At 47.8% G+C, this 16,532-nt stretch overlaps 1 protein-coding gene across 2 annotated transcripts; it reads right to left on the reverse strand.

Annotated features, from left to right (window-relative positions):
• Positions 1 to 5: 5 nt before the first annotated feature.
• Positions 6 to 16,313, reverse strand: CWF19L1 (CWF19 like cell cycle control factor 1). Of its 2 annotated transcripts, XM_082501080.1 has the most exons (14): positions 16,208 to 16,313; positions 15,420 to 15,504; positions 13,694 to 13,772; positions 11,547 to 11,648; positions 10,305 to 10,519; positions 9,148 to 9,266; positions 8,380 to 8,464; positions 7,405 to 7,545; positions 4,984 to 5,095; positions 3,244 to 3,323; positions 2,172 to 2,381; positions 1,237 to 1,356; positions 280 to 377; positions 6 to 179 (listed from the first exon to the last, which is right to left on the reverse strand). In XM_082501080.1, the coding sequence occupies exons 1-14, from the start codon at positions 16,228 to 16,230 to the stop codon at positions 35 to 37; spliced, it is 1,614 nt and encodes a 537-aa protein (XP_082357206.1). In that variant the 5' UTR covers positions 16,231 to 16,313; the 3' UTR covers positions 6 to 34. The 2 variants fall into 2 exon arrangements, with proteins under 2 accessions (XP_082357206.1, XP_082357207.1); XM_082501081.1 differs by lacking the exon at positions 2,172 to 2,381.
• Positions 16,314 to 16,532: the final 219 nt, after the last annotated feature.

The raw sequence follows: 16,532 nt of genomic DNA on the forward strand, positions 1-16,532 counted from the left end.
CCCCGCCCCGGCTGTTCGCCGTCCAGCGCCGCCGTCAGGCCCGGAGGGCGAAGTCGAAGGGCTGGAAGTCGCGGCGGAAGGCCCGGGCCTGCGCCGCCTCCTCCGCCCGCCCCGCCGCGCACCGCCGCCAGTCGGCCCGCTGCGGCAGCGCCAGCAGCGCCTCGCTCGCCAGCACCGCCCTGCAAAGAGCACAGCCGGCGTCACGCGTGACGTCGGGCGTGACGCCGGCGCCGCGTGTCCGGAGCGGGAAGGGGAAGGGAGCGGGGGGAAGGCACCGACCTGCCGAAGTGGAGCGGGAAGCGGCCGCGGATGCGGTGGAAGAGCTTCTCCCCCGTGTCCAGCTCCACGTAGAAGTATGGCGTCCCCGGCTGCGCCACCTGCGGGGGGACAAGGGGGTGGGTGCCGCTGCCGCCCTCCCTCCGCCCGCCTCCCCCCTCCCCCCGGCTGGCAGCCCAGCAGCTGTTTCCAGCTGTTTCCTAACCGGAGAGGCGGCTCTGCCCAGGGGAAACTCGGGCAAAACAAACCAGCCGACCCACAGAGACACCCAGCTGCCTCCCCGGCTGACGTCAAACCCTAACTTCCAGGGGGCCACGGAGCGCTTTCCGCCAGGATCAGCGGTTGAGGATGCACTCAGGGCACTGCTGCAGGGTGGTTGGGTTTTTTTTGTGGTTTAATTCCACGGCTACGGCGTCATTTAATGAGAGCGCCAGGCAGTTGTGGTCATTCTTAACCTGAGCTGGGTCACCCCGAACCGGTACAGCTCATTCTTGCAAATTCTTACCCGAGGGAACCTAAAACTACCTCCTCATGCGCATCCGCACTGAAAGAGGGTTGGTGTTTGGTATGGGAAGGAACGAATTGTGCAAGCCCTACACATAGCTGGAATGATTTTCAGGGAAGCAACATAGCTGTCCTTGACTGGGAACTTCACCCAGAGCAGAATACACCCGGCATGTCCCCATCCCTGGAAACACTCAAGGTCAGGTTGGACGGGGGTCTGAGCAAGCTGATCTAGTTGAAGACATCCCTGTTCATTGCAGGAGAGTTGGACCAGATGACCTTTAAAGGTCCCTTCCAACCGCAACTATTCTGTGAGTCTATGAGTCTCCAAATCGAGTCTACAACAGTCTGCCTCCCAACAGCTTAACCCCACCATGTCAAGTGACCTCGGAGGGAAACAGCCACCCAGACAGGACTAAGGGAAAGTCAATTCACAGGTGAAATCTTGTCTCGTACTTGCGTGATATCTGAGTGTTCTGGGATTTCTAACAAGTCAATCTGTTGTTCCTGTGCCTGTGCAATAAAGGACTCTTTAATGTCTTCGGAAGTACAGTGGTCCAATGGAACAGGAATCACCTGGAGAGGGATGACAACGTTTCCATAAAAAGAAGAAATGACAAAACAAGAAATTGCAGAAATGGCAGAAAGCAACCAATCCATCACTGGAGCTGGTCTGCTCCTCAGTACTGTTCAGCATCATCAAACAAGACAGGTGAGCACCTATCTCTACAGGCTTAAACTTACGAGTTTGGTTTGGTTTTGTTTGTTTGTTTGTTTTTTTTTTCTGTAGGAGCTGAACAAAAAGCTGAAAACTAAAAGCTTGAAAGAGTTCTCAGCACAGCCTTCTCCTTTCTGATCTCTGTGGTGGTTTAAGGCCGCTCTGATACAGGTACAGATCTGCCAAATACAGAAACCACCACAATAAACCCCTAAATGATTGACACACGAGGACAAAAAAAAAATTATCATAAAATCATAGGGCTGGTACTGGTAGACGATGACCCCCAGAGTTCTGCATCTATCTTCAGATTTCAGCCTACAAATGCGAGCACTGCATTTCGTGTGCCTGTGTGAGGTGATCAGAGCCAGAGCAAGGGTCTTGCAACTTATCTGAAAACCTTTTTAATTGGTTCCGCGCAGGAAAAAGTTTTCCTCACCCACTCAACACAACCAACGCTGTGCTGCTGCAACAGGAAGAATTAAAGGACTGTGGCAGAAGCAGTGCACCGCTTTTATTTTTGCTCTGGCTCTTCCTGTGGGTAGGACGACTTCTCTCCATATTCTGGGAAGGCACAGAATAAAGAGGGTGTTTTGAAGGTGAGCTTTCTCTTTCAACTCATTTGCAGAGAAGGGCAAGTTCGTGTTCTCTCAGGGTGCCACCAAAACCATACCTGTAACTGCAGATGCTGACTCCTATAGTTTCTTTCAAACAGGACGTATCTCTTTCCCTTGCTTCTGAAAAACTCCTTTAGGGCAGACTTGTACTTGGTCACTTCTTCCACCACCTCTGAAGACAAGTCGACCACCGACTGATAGTGCCCGATAGGCAAAATCAAGACATGATCAGGTAGTAAGCCACCTTTAGCCAGGGCAAGATAGCACTAGAGTGAAACGATACACAGCTGTTACTCGCCGCAAGCAGCACTTACGGTGCTGTGGCAATTTACTCCCTGACTGTATTCCGAGTATTCCCCAGCCTAGCTAGTCTGCTTCAGGAACAGGAAAATCTTCCCCTCTATGTCACTTTTTAGGGATTGCTTATTAGCAATTTATTAATTACTAGAGGGATGAGAAAGAGAGAGGGACTGCTAAAGGACCAAAAAAAAAAAAAAAATCCCACTTGAAAATGGTTAACAGTTTTTTAAAATAAGCCCACAGACAAACCTGTCCCTGTAGCAGTTTGAAGTGGATTATGCTTAAGTGGATTACAGGAGCAATAACTTTAAGCAAAGCAAATATACCAATCAATGAATTAATCTCCAAGACGTACTTCACGATGTCGAGTTTAAAGCTACCTTATTTTCTGTTTATGTATAACAAAACTGAATCTACACAGAATAAAACTGGAACCAGTCATCCCAGGGAGAGCTGGCATAACTCCAGGCAGTGCATCCTGCAGCCAAAGCAGGTCCTAGTTTACACTGAGTTCATGCTGGAAGAGTTCTAGCAAGATGGTAACATAAGCAAACCACGAGGGCTGGCACAGCAAGAAGTGTTCAGACGCTGTCATCCAGCTCTGCTGCTGGTGCAAAACTGGGCCTCATTTTTTTAAAAGACTAGCTATATACTGATGTCTTTTGTAGGGGAGATGTGAAGAAACTGAAAATAAAACCAAGAGTCAGCTTCAAAGAAAGTTTGTTTGGGTTGTTTTAAGATTTAAAACTGGAGATTGATATTTTATATTGCTGTTGTCTCAGCATGATTTTGCCGTCATGTAGCAAAGGACGTGCTACGGGTACTTACATGCGTGCCAATACTAACAACCAAGTGCTTCTCAACTTCTGGGCTGGCAAGGCAGAACCAGCAGGGCCCCGTGGGCTGCGCTTTATTGGGAGAGGAAAGAGAAACAAGTGTTAGCACGAGGCTTATTTGTCAGAACAAGGAATGGAACAAGATCTGGAAGAGCTGTTGTGTTTCAGCCACCCTTCCCAGTTGATAAAGTGCTGAAGATGTCACAAGAGCACAGCTCCTGGAAGCAGATCCGATCAGAGAACTGGTGCCTTTGGGAAATTCCAGCAAAAGAGGAGGTGGCAGCCATCACACCCTTGCTGACTGCCATTCTCATCGAGTGCTCTAATTTAACGGAAGAGCACTAACTCCAGGAATTTAGTGGTTATAGTTCACTAATAAGAAAGCACCAGCAAATTTCAACCCACAAATCAAAGTGAGGTAAAATTACTGCATAGGTACAGACAAGGACAGACGTGCCAAACACACTTGTCAGTTCTGGCTTATTCATCACACTCAAAACACCCGGATTCACAACCAAATTGCGATACCTGAGCTGACCTTTAATATAAGTTGATGGCACTGACAAGTTAGGCCTCTCCTTGGGGTCAAACACTATATTCACATCCTCTGCAGGGCACATACAAGATTAGACAAGCAACTTTACAAATGCAAAAAACACAAGGCGGCTTTCCCAAGACTGCAGAAAACCGCATGTCCAATTCTGGGGTTCATTTCTGAGCAAAACAGTGTAACAAGGCTCTTCTCATGACATCCAACTCCAGAAGACTTTGGGAGTTATACGAATACGTACAATGGCACACTATGTCCTACAGAAATGACGGGGGAAAACAAGAACCCCCCCCTGCACGTTCTTTCATCAAAACTGACTGCCATTACAGCCAGCTGTACTTCTGCAAGCACGTTTAGAGGAATGACACTGCCTTCGTTTTCACATCAAGTCATTTAGTCCTTGCACGCAACAGTTCTACAGGCTATGCAAAGGGTTTGGAAATCTTAATAGGTAAAAAACGAACAACTTAGTCTCATGTAACAAAGGCAACCAGACTTATCTATCAAGGGCATTTCTGAAGAGTGTCTTCTTACCCACTGGCAATGGGAATAGCTTTCACAGAAACAAAAGGGGAGGCCAACACCTAAGTTTGCATTTTAAGACCAAATTTCTTTATAACCGAGACCAGCGTTTCTAAAGATACACGCTTGCAATAACACTGTCACCGAGAAGTCACGATCCTCAAAGATTTCATTTCCACTTCTTAAAGCCAGACAAACTCTAATGAGGTTTACAGCACAGAAATACAGAGGTAGCAGAAGAGCTTCCTCCCTTCCCAGTTCATTAAGACTTTGTGAAGACACAGCAAAAAACAACCAAAGTGGTGTTTCAAGAATTTGTCAGCACTGTGGCCCAGTCTCTTACAGTCCCTCCGAATGGAAACATGCCACTTTGTGAAGCTGCCTGTTGTCCTGTTCAGAGGGTAAATGGCATCAGCCCAACTGCGACCACCACAGATCCAATTGGCTTTTAAACTATACTTTCAACTTTTCATTCACCTATTGATTGGCAAGTTTGTAGGAAACAAGGGGCCCTTCATTACTCTGTATTCCCACAGCATTTAGTATAGTGTCAGAGCACGCTGGCAAGCTGACATATACATCTACAGCTTGAGAAAAAGGAAGAGACGTTTCAATGCCTCAAGGGAAGAGCTCAGGAAAAAAAAGCATCTGCATACTTACGGGGTTTTTTGGCTTGCTTCGGTTGGGAGTTCCCTGTCTCTTTCCCATCTGAGGGACGTTTCTTTCCCTGATGCTTGTTCAAATCAAAGAAAAACTGACAAGCTGGTTCTTCCTGTTCAGAAAATGAAAACCGAAGCCCGTTATAACTGCATCACAGAGAGTCACGGTACATACAAGAATTTGCCTTTTCCCGAAGAGGTGTATCACCATCTTCCAACAACAGCAAAAGCATCCTGGAAGAGAGCGCATTGAGCTCTCCCAGAAACACAGCAGACTTTGCCTGCCTGGATATGCAGCCTCAGCCAGGGAAAAAAACATCCTGGAGAGCTGCCCCAAATTGTCACATGCTCCTATTTAGCCTTTTGCTGAACATTCAGGATTGCTTCACTTTATGGATTATTCAAACCTCTTTTTCACTTGACAGCCAATGCCAAAAGAATGTCTGTATTTCATAGAGATGTTAGCCTCTCAACAGTCTCCCACAGAGGCTGAAACCACCTAAGTTGTCATGTACCGCAAAATGCCATTAGAAGGCTTTAATCCTGGCAGAGGAAAGCACTTGGGATGAGGATGGCAAAGAGTAGAGCTGCTCATGCCAGCTTAGCTTGGCTCCCACACGGGAGCAGAACTGCAGTCTACAATCTAACCCCTGCTGGAAGAACTGGCACATACAGCGGAAGCGTTTTCCCCAGTAAACTTCACAAGCTTTCGTGCCTGTCTTCAATTGGATATTGAAGCTAAAGGGTACAAGAATTTTTGCTTCCTTCAAGTTATTGACTGTTTGGTCTATTTAAAGCCTTACTGCCAGGGGTTGAACACAGTAAATCTCTGCTGGGGGCGGGGAGGTTGTCACAGCTAAAGGGGTAAGGAGGTGCCTGTTACCCTCACACCCACCCATCCTGTCAGCTGGAAGGAGCCAGCCCTTCACTCTGCGTGTGTGCCCCAGGGAGAAAGGCTGGAAAGCAGTGCTTGCACTTCCTACCTGACGCACTGTTCCAGCAAAGTCCAAGTCAAGCCTAACTTCAGGCTGAGTATTTCCCTGCCACCCCTCAATTTCCCGATTTGGTTTCTCTACGTTACATTAAGATACACAGGCATAGCTATTCACGTGTCCGCATTAGTGGAGTATCCCACAAGCTTAGAGGGTAAAACATGTTCTGCACAGGGAAATAATCAGAGTCTCTACACTGACGAACACAATCCACTTGTCTGATGATCAAATTACAAAGTTGGCGATTTCAAGTTTTCTGACACCAACAGCAGAGTGTTCAAGCCCCAGGAAGTAACCCTTCTGCCCTCAGGTGGCAAGCAATCAATATTTAAAAGAGCACAGAGTTGCTAATGTAGGACACGAAAAAAAAAAGAACAAAACAAAACCCCAAAAGTACCCAACACCTAGTTCAGCAGCATTGAGGGATACAGTGGAAATGCAACATCAAAAAAAGTAGCATCTGAGTAGCCAGCAGTCTAAGGGAGAAAATTGGGGGCCAACTGCAAAAGAACAATTCGCAGTCTACAAGCTTAGAAAGAAGATGACCATGCATGCTGAGGTGCCCATAGGGGACAGTCCTGACAAGCAAGCAGATCTAAGCACAGCATCACCATGCAGACCTGCAGGAAGAATCATAGAATGGTTTGTGTTGGAAGGGACCTTTGAAGGTCATCTAGTCCAACCTCCCCTGCAATAAGCAGGGACATCTTCAACTACATCAGATTGCTCAGAGTCCTGTCCAACCTGACCTTGAATATTTCCAGGGATGTGGCATCTACCACCCCTCTGGGCAACCTGTTCCAGTGTTTCGCCACCCTGATTGTAAAAAACATCTTCTTATACCTAGTCTAAGTCTACCCTGTTTTCATTTAAAACCTTTCCCCCTCATCCTATCACTACAGACCCTACCAAAAAGTCTGTCCCCATCTTTCCTGTAGGCCCCCTTTAGGTACTGGAAGGCTACTATAAAGTCTCCCTGGAGCCTTCTCTTCTCCAGGCTTAACAACCCCAACTCTCACCGTCTGTCCTCACAGCAGAGGTGCTCCAGCCCTCTGATCATTTTTGTGGCCCTCCTCTGGACCCACTCCAACAGGTCCATGTCCTTCTTATGTTGGGGTCCCCAAAGATGGATGCAGTACTGCAGGTGTGGTCTCAGCAGAGTGGAGTAGAGGGGCAGAATCACCTCCCTCGACCTGCTGGCCACGCTGCTTTTGATGTCACCCAGCACATGGTTGGCTTAAGAAGACGAAAACTGTAACAAACTCCCATGCATTGCATCTATACAATTTGGTTGATGCAAATAGTTTACACAGAACCCTAAGTATTTTTTTGACAAAAATACTCCACGGTTAAAGACAAACACTGTTCTAAGCTCCCTAAACACAGAGAGTGAAACCAGAATGCACCCATCGGGGAGAAGTCAGTGGTACCTCTGCACACAGGGGTGCTTTGGTCTTCTGAGTCTCCTTCCGTGATTTTCTGTATGGATTTTCAGTGACGTCCTGTGGCTGTTTCACCAGCTCCACAGGGTCCATCAAGCTCATCGGCACAATGCTGAAGGCGTAGAGATACTAGAAAAAACACACATGGCTGAAATGCAAGAAGCTTTTGCCATGACTGCAACTCTGAAGATGTCAGTTGTGAACTAAGCCACCCTGAAATGGTAACACACAACTTAGCTTAAACGCTGATTTGCTGAGTTCTTGCAGTGCTAAGGCAGGACATGAAAAACACACTCCCTGTGCCAGTCTCCCACCCAGTAAAACCAAGAGTTTATGGAATGCTTCCTCCTTTCACTTTAAGGAAAGATCTGTTTGAAAAGCAGCAGTGTATCTTCCTTAAAAAAGAAATGACCTTGATTCTTGCCTGTTTCCAGGCCTTCTGGACCTTTTTTTGTTACCAGGCCTAGTTCCTATGCCTTCTTAACCACTAGCAACCTGTCCTTGTATGCCAATATTCTGTAACTTTCTTAAGGAAAAAAGAGAAACAGGTTAAAAAAAAAAAAACAAACCAAACCAGCCCCTTCCCATCCCAGAAGTTAGTAATTTTCAGTGACGTGTAAAGGGCTCCTTTGGAATTTCTCTTCCTTCTTAAAGCAGGCCATGTGAACAGAAATTATATAGAGCAGTTGGGTAAGAGGAAGGAACGGTAGATTTCTAAGCACTTTCCTATTCTTCACAGCTAGATGCCATTTGACCAGGTAGAGAAGAACAATGGTGCCTCAGAACACACCTTGCAGCTCTTACCCTGATGTGGAAATGGTATCTATTACTCAAGTGAGACAGATCCCTCCATTTCAGTCAAGCTTTGAAGTGATCGACACTGTCCTCTAGCTAGCCAAAGCTAGGCTTACTGCCCTCTTACTTGTACTTGAGAAAAGAAGAACAATTCAAGAGTGTCAGTACCTTTTTCTTGCTTGTATTGCCAACATCAGCAAGCGCAATAAACCTGCTCACATGCTGTGGGGTCTCCTGTAGCACTGTGTGATTTCTGGAAGGAAGTAAAACATGATTGTACTGGTATACACAATATAAAAAGGGACAGCGGGAAAACAACATGTCCTCCACGAAGCTACTCAGACAGCGTGTCAGCCACATACAGTCTTCGGCCAAGAACAAGGAGGGCTGAGGACAGACAGACTCATCTAACAGCAGACAGCTGCACAGACCAAAATGACATCTCGCTGCAGTCCAAATACAGAGACAAGAGGACAATTCACTAGTCTAAAAACAGCCATACCTTTAAAGTGTTTCCTGTGGAAAGGATAATCATCTTACCCAACATTAACATGACAGCCTTTATTCTATGGGTAGGTTGTTCTGACACCTGCCTTATGTTACTAGTCACATTTTATATACAAAGGTATGACTGAAGACACCACTCTCTTCACCACACAAGAGCTCTTCCACGATATGTTTTCAGAGATATACTGCTGAATTTAGCTGAACACTGTTTAAACATGACTAAGGGCAACTAATTTGGCGTCAGATTCACAGCAATGTACTGGGACAAGCATTGTCAGCAATGGCACAGTTTTCAAGGCAGCAAGAATAAGATGAATCTGAGAAACAACCTTGACCCCATGTCGGGGCTGGATACAGTTGTCCTCCTGTGTTGTTTAAAAATCGAATTCTTATTAGAAAATAAATGAGATTTCACATGGTCTTACAAACCTGTAAGGAAGTCTTTCATAATAGGCCTTCTCCAGGGCAGCAAAGTGGTACCTTGGTTTGAGACTTGCAGCTAGATCAGATACTAACTTGGAGCCGCATTTCTTGGTATCTATTTCTCCCTATAAAATAGAAACCAGTTATATTTAAAAAATCATCTCATACTGTAGTGAAAAGAAACAGTTTTATACAGAACTGCAAGCTAGAAATGTAGAGACTGACTATACTGAGTGCCATCCCCTGGAAGTGGAAAAAAAAGTCAAAAAGGCTTGATCTCCTATTGCCAACCAGAGCTTACTCATTTATTCCACTCAGGGTTTGTATCCACTCGTTTCATGAATCCAAGTTTGTTGTATTTTCCTTCTCTTGGACTTGTGAAGCCAGGGCAGCACAGAATGAGTTTGGAAAACACCAACAAATGTCAAAATCATTTAGACAAGTTTTGACCACATGCCCAGAGTGCCAAAGCTTTAGTGCACAAGTCAAGCAAATAGGAAAGCTCTGAAGTTTGCTTAGGAAGCATAATTTTATCTCACTCCCATCCCTGAGAAGTCAGAGCAAACCAAACCACAACCAAAGAGCAGACTTCCAACCATTTCCTTGGGTCAAGGCTCTTCTTGTGCTGCTTTTTCCCATTAGCCTTCGACTGAGAAGTGAAGCAGGGAAGGAAAAGGGCAGGGGAAGAGAGAAGTTCAGCAATAGCCTACGTCTGTTACCTGTAACACATTATCTTTGGTAAAAGCACAGGGAACGAGACTCTGACCTGGCAGGCATCTGTCACAGCCCTTCATTGTGGCAGCTGGACAGGCACTAACCCACCCTCAAGAAAGCAGTTTTCCTCTGTGCTCCCTCCAGAGACTAGCAGCATCCTTCCACAGTAACTGCAACCAACTAAATTCAGAGCAACATTTGTGATCAGATGAAAGCTATTGACTCTGATTTTTCAGGCAGGGACAGATAAAACACCCTAAAGTTTCACAAATCCCCCTCCCCAGTGGTCTTTCTCTGAAGAACCGGAGCATCTGCTGTCTGTTTTTCACTCTTAGCTTTCTCAAACACTCAGAAATGACCCAACAGCCCAAACTGCCAGAGCAAGCAGAAAGGCAATCCTTTGTTAAATCCATCTGGAAACCCGTTCCACAAGAAAACGGAACACTTACCGCACTGTTGGCAAAAGCCCCCACATCTCTGGGCCAGGGGGACGTCAGCAATATATCAACACCTTTGAAGTTTGGGGTTGATAACAAAGATGTTTTTAATTCTGCCACATCCTTTGCGCTAAAACTGTAGGCGGGAGCTGGCTCATCCTGGGACTCAGTGCCACTCAGGTATGCGATCTGCAGTCCAGAAGTACCACTGTAAAGACCTCGACGGCCTGCATTAATAGACAGGCATGCACTTGAGATGTAGGCACTGCAAGTAATCTCTAAGTCGCATCACAGACAGAGGACCAAATTCAGTAGTCCTGCCTTATTCTAGTGAAACTGTCCTTACAGACAGCTCATTTTCTGTGCCCGTAAACTGCAGTAAAGACATGTTTTAGTGCAATGACTCAAACCCTGCCTAGAATGAAGTGGCTGTTCAGACAATCCCCGGTCTTCTCTCATCACTGCTGTCTTGCTTCCCCAAAATCCATATCAAAAGCTCAGTATGGAGGCCGAGTGAGAAAAGACAACTGTAAGTGCCTTTACTTGTTACGTTTTTTGTCAGGTGCCATTCAAGGAAGAAGTTAGTTTTTCCTTTTAGCTTTGCTACAGCTTCATTACCTTTAAAGATGACACTTCTTACCTCTGCTACTCCAGTACAGGCTCAGAAAATAGCAAACCCATATTTCAAGTAGGAAACCTTCCCCTTACAAAGACAGGCAGGCTGTGGGAATACGGTGTTCTTGAAGAACAGGCTCTTTCAACCACTATTCCTTTTGGGTAGCAAGTGCAGTGTTAGAAAACAACAAAAAAGGCAGGATTCTCTTTCACATTTTACATAGCAGATTCATAGAATGATTTAGGTTGGAAAGGACCATCTACTTCCAACCCCCCTGCCCTGGGCAGGGACAGTTGCTCCAAGCCCTGTCCAACCTGGCCTTGAACACCTCCAGGGATGGGGCAGCCACAGCTTCTCTGGGCAACCCAGGCCAGGGGTCAGCACCCTCAGAGTGAAAAATTTCTTCCTAATATCTAACCTAAATCTCCCCTCTTCCAGTTTGAATCAGCCAGTTTGAATCAGATTGTATCAGCCTTTCAACATACAGTTCAACTCCAGTCTGAACCCTAGAATAAGAAATGCCACCTTAAAATTTCCAGGAAAAGGAAGGGCTTTGAAATGGGAAGATCAGAATAACGTTCATGAAAGCACCACCGGGCAAATGCACATCCCTTATCACAAACCACCTGCAGCCTTACCTAAATAAGTGATGTTCTCAGCTAATTCGCAGCCACTGATGTCTGGAAAATAGCTCACGGTGTCTTGGTCATTGGCGCCAAGCACATAGGTTGGGATTGGAGCTGAGGAAGAAAACCACATGCACTCAGTCTGCTTTAATTCAAGCACATTAGCACAAGTTCAGTCCACATTTACTAGGAGTTGCAGCAGGTCCTATCCATCCCTACAGACCCCACCAAGCACTCCTTTGCAGCATGCCGAGGAGCAGCAAGCATAGAACAAGAAACCTTTCTTCAATATAAGTCCCCAAGCCTGCTGTTTCCACAGATGCATATAGCACCAGCAGAGAATAACCTCTGCTTTAACTACAACTGGCTCCACTGCCTACATGAGATCATCAGCTCTGAAATGATCCATAGCCCTAAAACCATGGGTCTTTCCTGAGGCAACGCTAAGTAAACACCGGAGCACAGGGACACCTGCTGATTCAGTTTAAGCTGATCTAAATTTGTATGGCTATCAAAACCGTGCAAACCATTGATGTTTTAGGGGAAAAGTTCATCAGCTCTTTGATTCACTTGGTAGAAGAATTTGCTGCATGACTTCAGCTAGAACTGGTGGATATAATAAAAAAAAAAAAAGCAATGGGAAGTACCAGTTTTTAATTTCTCTATGGCTAGGTGACCAATAAAAATTTATTTCTCCCAACAGCACAAGTCAAATCTTTTCAAGCTATTAAAAGTTAGAATAAGCAATGACCGACGTCAGAGACACCTCCTGCAGACTTCCCAGCAGACCAGTAAGATGATCAACAGATCACCTGGTCAGCAGTTCCTGAGATTTTCACTGAATAAAAAACAGGCAATAGTTTCCTACTTAAGAAGGGAGAGCAGCAGCAATACAGCAGCTCTGCTACAGCTGTTGTTCGACTGTTGGTTGAAGTTCCAGCTCCCAGAGTCAGAAGACACAGATTGATTTCAATTGCAGAGCAGAGTTTGGAAACCTTACAAATAACTTAAAACCATAACAAATTCACACAAATCTTGTTTGTTATACATGTGCCTATTGGTGAGGTTATAAACGACAGATGTTTTCAACAGTTTACAGGGTAAAGATTCAATTCAATTGAGGATGAGCAAAAACGCATCAGTCCAGGGATGACTTTGCTGTCAACACCACTCCTCTCTGTGCATGCGCAGGAGAGCTTCCTCGGGGAGTAAAGTTTAAACCAGTAACAATTCTCCTTATATTCTCACAGCAACAGCAACACAAGGCAGCGTGCCTCGCCAATATAAGTCCTCAGCCACATACATCAAACGGGACAAACGTTGTGCAGACGGCTCACACAGCCGCAGGCATAACTGGGGAGTGACACAAAGAGAGGAAGTGGAAAGCAAGAGTCCCAGCTCCCTTCTGGCTCGCCTCACGTGAGGGGCGAGAGCCAAAGTAGCACTGAAGGGGAAAGAGCACCACTACAAATGTTCGTGAGGTAGCAACTCCCTTAAAAGAGGGGTGTGGAAAGAGGCAGAGAAGTCCACACAGGATTTTTCATACCCATGGCTGGGAAAACATCTTCAGCACAAGGGCTGTGGGGACTGAGGAGGAATGGAAAAACCCAGCCTTCCAGTCTCCAAGGCTGAAGAACAGAGACACGTGGGCCACCAGCACCTCTGCTTTCCCCTTTCTCCCCAGGCGTGAACACAGGGAAGGGAAGAACAGCGCTGCTACATCCTGTGGAGGTCTGTGGTGGAAGTGTGAAGGTGGGTGTGAACAGGGAATGACCAGGAATTTCTGTGAGGGAAGCACCAGGAGCGGCAGAAGAAGGGCTACACACTGGCTGGTATGCTGGGATCCCATGGCCTGCTGACCGAAGTGCTGTAAACATCTATATACAGCTTCTCAGGCTACCTGGGAGGACCCAAATCGTGGCCAGGCCACTTGGATACATGCATCTTTGTGCTCCTGAGTCTGAGAGCATGGCAGAAATGAGTTTTGTTTTAAAACAAACCCATCTTTCCCTCCTGTGTGGAGTTTTCCTACGCGAGTTTAACTGCTTTAACATTACACCGTTTAACTGCGACTTCTGAATTCAAAAGCACACTGCAGAGACATGAAGTGGGTTGCGAAATAGTGCAATCACCAGCATCCAGAATGATGCCTTCCTTACCTTTCTTGGCCCCTGTGTGATACTCTGCCCATTCTGTCTCTGAAGTTGAGCCAAAAAAATTCCCAACGCACAAAAGCATCTAAAAACAAATGAGAGTTGCCATTTGACCAAAGACACAACATACACCACTTTTTCACGATATGCTATATTGTCCCTACACTGTGACATGAATCACTTCAACAGCATTTTTTTTTTTTTCTGTAGTGCAGAGGATCCTCTGTGTTTATCACAGAATGGTTTGGGTTGGAAGGGGCATTCAAAGATTATCCAGTTCCCATTCCCCTGCACTGGGCAGGGACACCTCCCACTAGACCAGGTTGCTCAAAGCCCCATCCAACCTGGCCTTCACAGAATCACACAGAACGGCAAGGGTTGGAAAGGACCTTCAGAGATCATCTAGTCCAACCCCCCTGCCAAAGCAGGTTCACCTAGAACAGGTTGGGCAGGAATATATCCAGGTGGGTTTTGAATATCTCCAGAGAAGGAGACTCCACAGCCTCTCTGGGCAGCCTGTGCCAGTGCTCTGCCACCCCCAAAGTAAAGAAGTTTTTTCTTATGCTCAGACAAAATTTCCCATGTTCCACTTTGTGCCCGTTGCCCCTTGTCCTGTCGCTGGGCGCCACTGAAAAGAGTCTGGCCCCATCCTCTTGCCACCTGCTCTGTAGATATTGATAAGCATTGATGAGATCCCCTCTCAGCCTTCTCTTCTCCAGGCTGAACAGCTCCAGGGCTCTCAGCCTTTCCTCATAACAGAGGTGCTCCGTTCCCTTGATCATCTTTGTAGCCCTTATCTGCATCTAGTATCAAACGCATAACAGCAACGGGTTTAAATGTGACAAGGTGACAGTTGCTCTCCTGCACTCTCTGCCCACGCGTTACGGCTCTCACCAACAATTTGGTGCTGGGAAAGGAGGGCTGAGGGGGCTGCAAAGCCCCCCTCCACCGGCCCCTTCGTACCCAGAGCAGAATGAGGCCAGGGGGGGATCACGTCCCCGGAGCGGGACAACAGCAGCAGCAACACCTACTCCAGCACCCTTCCATGTGAAACCCACCCAGCAGCTTCTCCCATCTTGTTGTCCCAAATCTGGGTTCTTTACCCGGTGTGCAAAAACCAATTGACACACGGAGTCGAGATACTTGTTCCATTCCAGTTCTGCATGGATAAGGGCGCTGGGCAATAATTTCACAAAGTTAGCACACCTGTTAGGAAACACTTAGGGTCTTTTATACAAAAAGGTAACGAAGGAAAACCACATCAAAATAGCTGATTGCTCACTTGTATTTATATAATAAGACCTCATTTGCACACGTCCCAACTTCCGTCTGGCTCATTATACTAAGGTAGTCTTATATTTACATACAAAAATCTTCTCCTAGAGGTGTGATTTTTAGTATTAAAATTATCTAAGGTAACTAGAGACTATACCTTCATCCCGTCAGCTACCACTAGATTACTGTTTAACTTTCAATTCTACTGGGGCTCCGCTTGGAACAACAGCTAACATCAAGACTGGATTATGTAGGTTCATGGGGCTTTTTGTTTAGGGACTTTCTATTCCTGTTGCTATGGTTTCAGAGTAGGCCACCACATCACCAGTCGCTCAATTTTCTGGACTTTTAAACTCTTTTTGACATCAGTGTCACTCTGGGCAGGCCCCTGACCTGAGCTACCTCCATGGGAACCCCAATGCAGAAAAGCCCACTGTCCCCATCCCCCGAGTCTTACGTCAAAGTGGCCACTCTTGCCCTGGATGGCCCGGACCCGCCCGAAGAGAGCCTCCAGCCGCCCCTCCACATCGCCACATGCCAGCCTGCGGGACACAGCACATCAGCGGCCACCATGCCACGGCCCCACCACCTGCTGCGCCTCCTCCTCCACCAACCTCCTCCTCTTCCTCCATCCTCCCCTTCCCTCCATCCTCCTCCGCCATCCTCGTCCCCCTCCTCCTCCGCCATCCTCGTCCCCCTCCTCCTCCGCCATCCTCGTCCTCCTCCCTCCCCCTCCCCCTCCTCCTCCTCCCTCCCCCTCCTCCTCCCTCCCCCTCCTCCTCCCTCCCCCTCCCCCTCCCCCTCTTGCCTCCCCCTCCTCCTCCTCCCTCCCCCTCCCCCTCCTCCCTCCCCCTCCTGCCTCCCCCTCCTCCTCCTCCCTCCCCCTCCTCCTCCTCCCTCCCCCTCTCTTTCCTCCACCCTCCTCTTCCTCCTCCATCCTACTCCTCCTCCGCCATCCTTCTCTTCCTCCCTTTCCTCCATCCTCCTCCTCCATCTTTCTCCTTCTCCTCCTCCATCTTTCTCCTTCTCCTCCTCCTCCTCCATCTTTCTCCTTCTCCTCCATCTTCCTCCTTCCTCCCCCTCCCTTCCTCCATCCTCCTCATCCTCATCCTCCTCCTTCATCCTCCATCCTCCTCCTCCTCCTTCATCCTCCTCCTCCTCCTTCATCCTCCTCCTCCCTTTCCTCCATCCTCATCCTCCTCCTCCTCCTTCACCATGCCCGTGCCCATGCCCCACCGCACTCACACGCGCAGAGGTGCAACTGCCATCGCAGAGCTGCTCAACCCGGAGAAACGCCGCCACTACCACCACATCCGGAACTCACCGCCACATCCGGGTGCGCCTCCCCCATCACTCCGCCCGGCGCTTCCGGGTGCGCCTCCCCTATCACTCCGCCCGGCGCTTCCGGGTGCGCCTCCCCCATCACTCCGCCCGGCGCTTCCGGGTGCGCCTCCTCTATCACTCCGCGCCCCCCCCGGCGCTTCCGGGTGCGCCTCCCCTATCACTCCCGCCCGGCGCTTCCGGGTGCGCCTCCCCATCCACTCCGCCCGGCGCTTCCGGGTGCGCCTCC

This window comes from Vanellus vanellus (genome assembly GCF_965231255.1).
Source record: "Vanellus vanellus genome assembly, contig: HAP1_SCAFFOLD_1457, whole genome shotgun sequence".
NCBI lineage: Eukaryota > Metazoa > Chordata > Aves > Charadriiformes > Charadriidae > Vanellus > Vanellus vanellus.

What these genes read in the sequence shown, in the direction of transcription:
- CWF19L1 (XM_082501080.1), bottom strand. Translation starts at nt 16,230, where the DNA reads ATGGCAGTTGCACCTCTGCGCGT. An exon ending in GCAGTTGCACCTCTGCGCGT is followed by an intron (nt 15,505 to 16,207) that starts GTGAGTGCGGTG and finishes TGTGTCCCGCAG; the next exon opens with GCTGGCATGTGGCGATGTGG. An exon ending in TTCCCGCTCCACTTCGGCAG is followed by an intron (nt 180 to 279) that starts GTCGGTGCCTTC and finishes TGCTCTTTGCAG; the next exon opens with GGCGGTGCTGGCGAGCGAGG.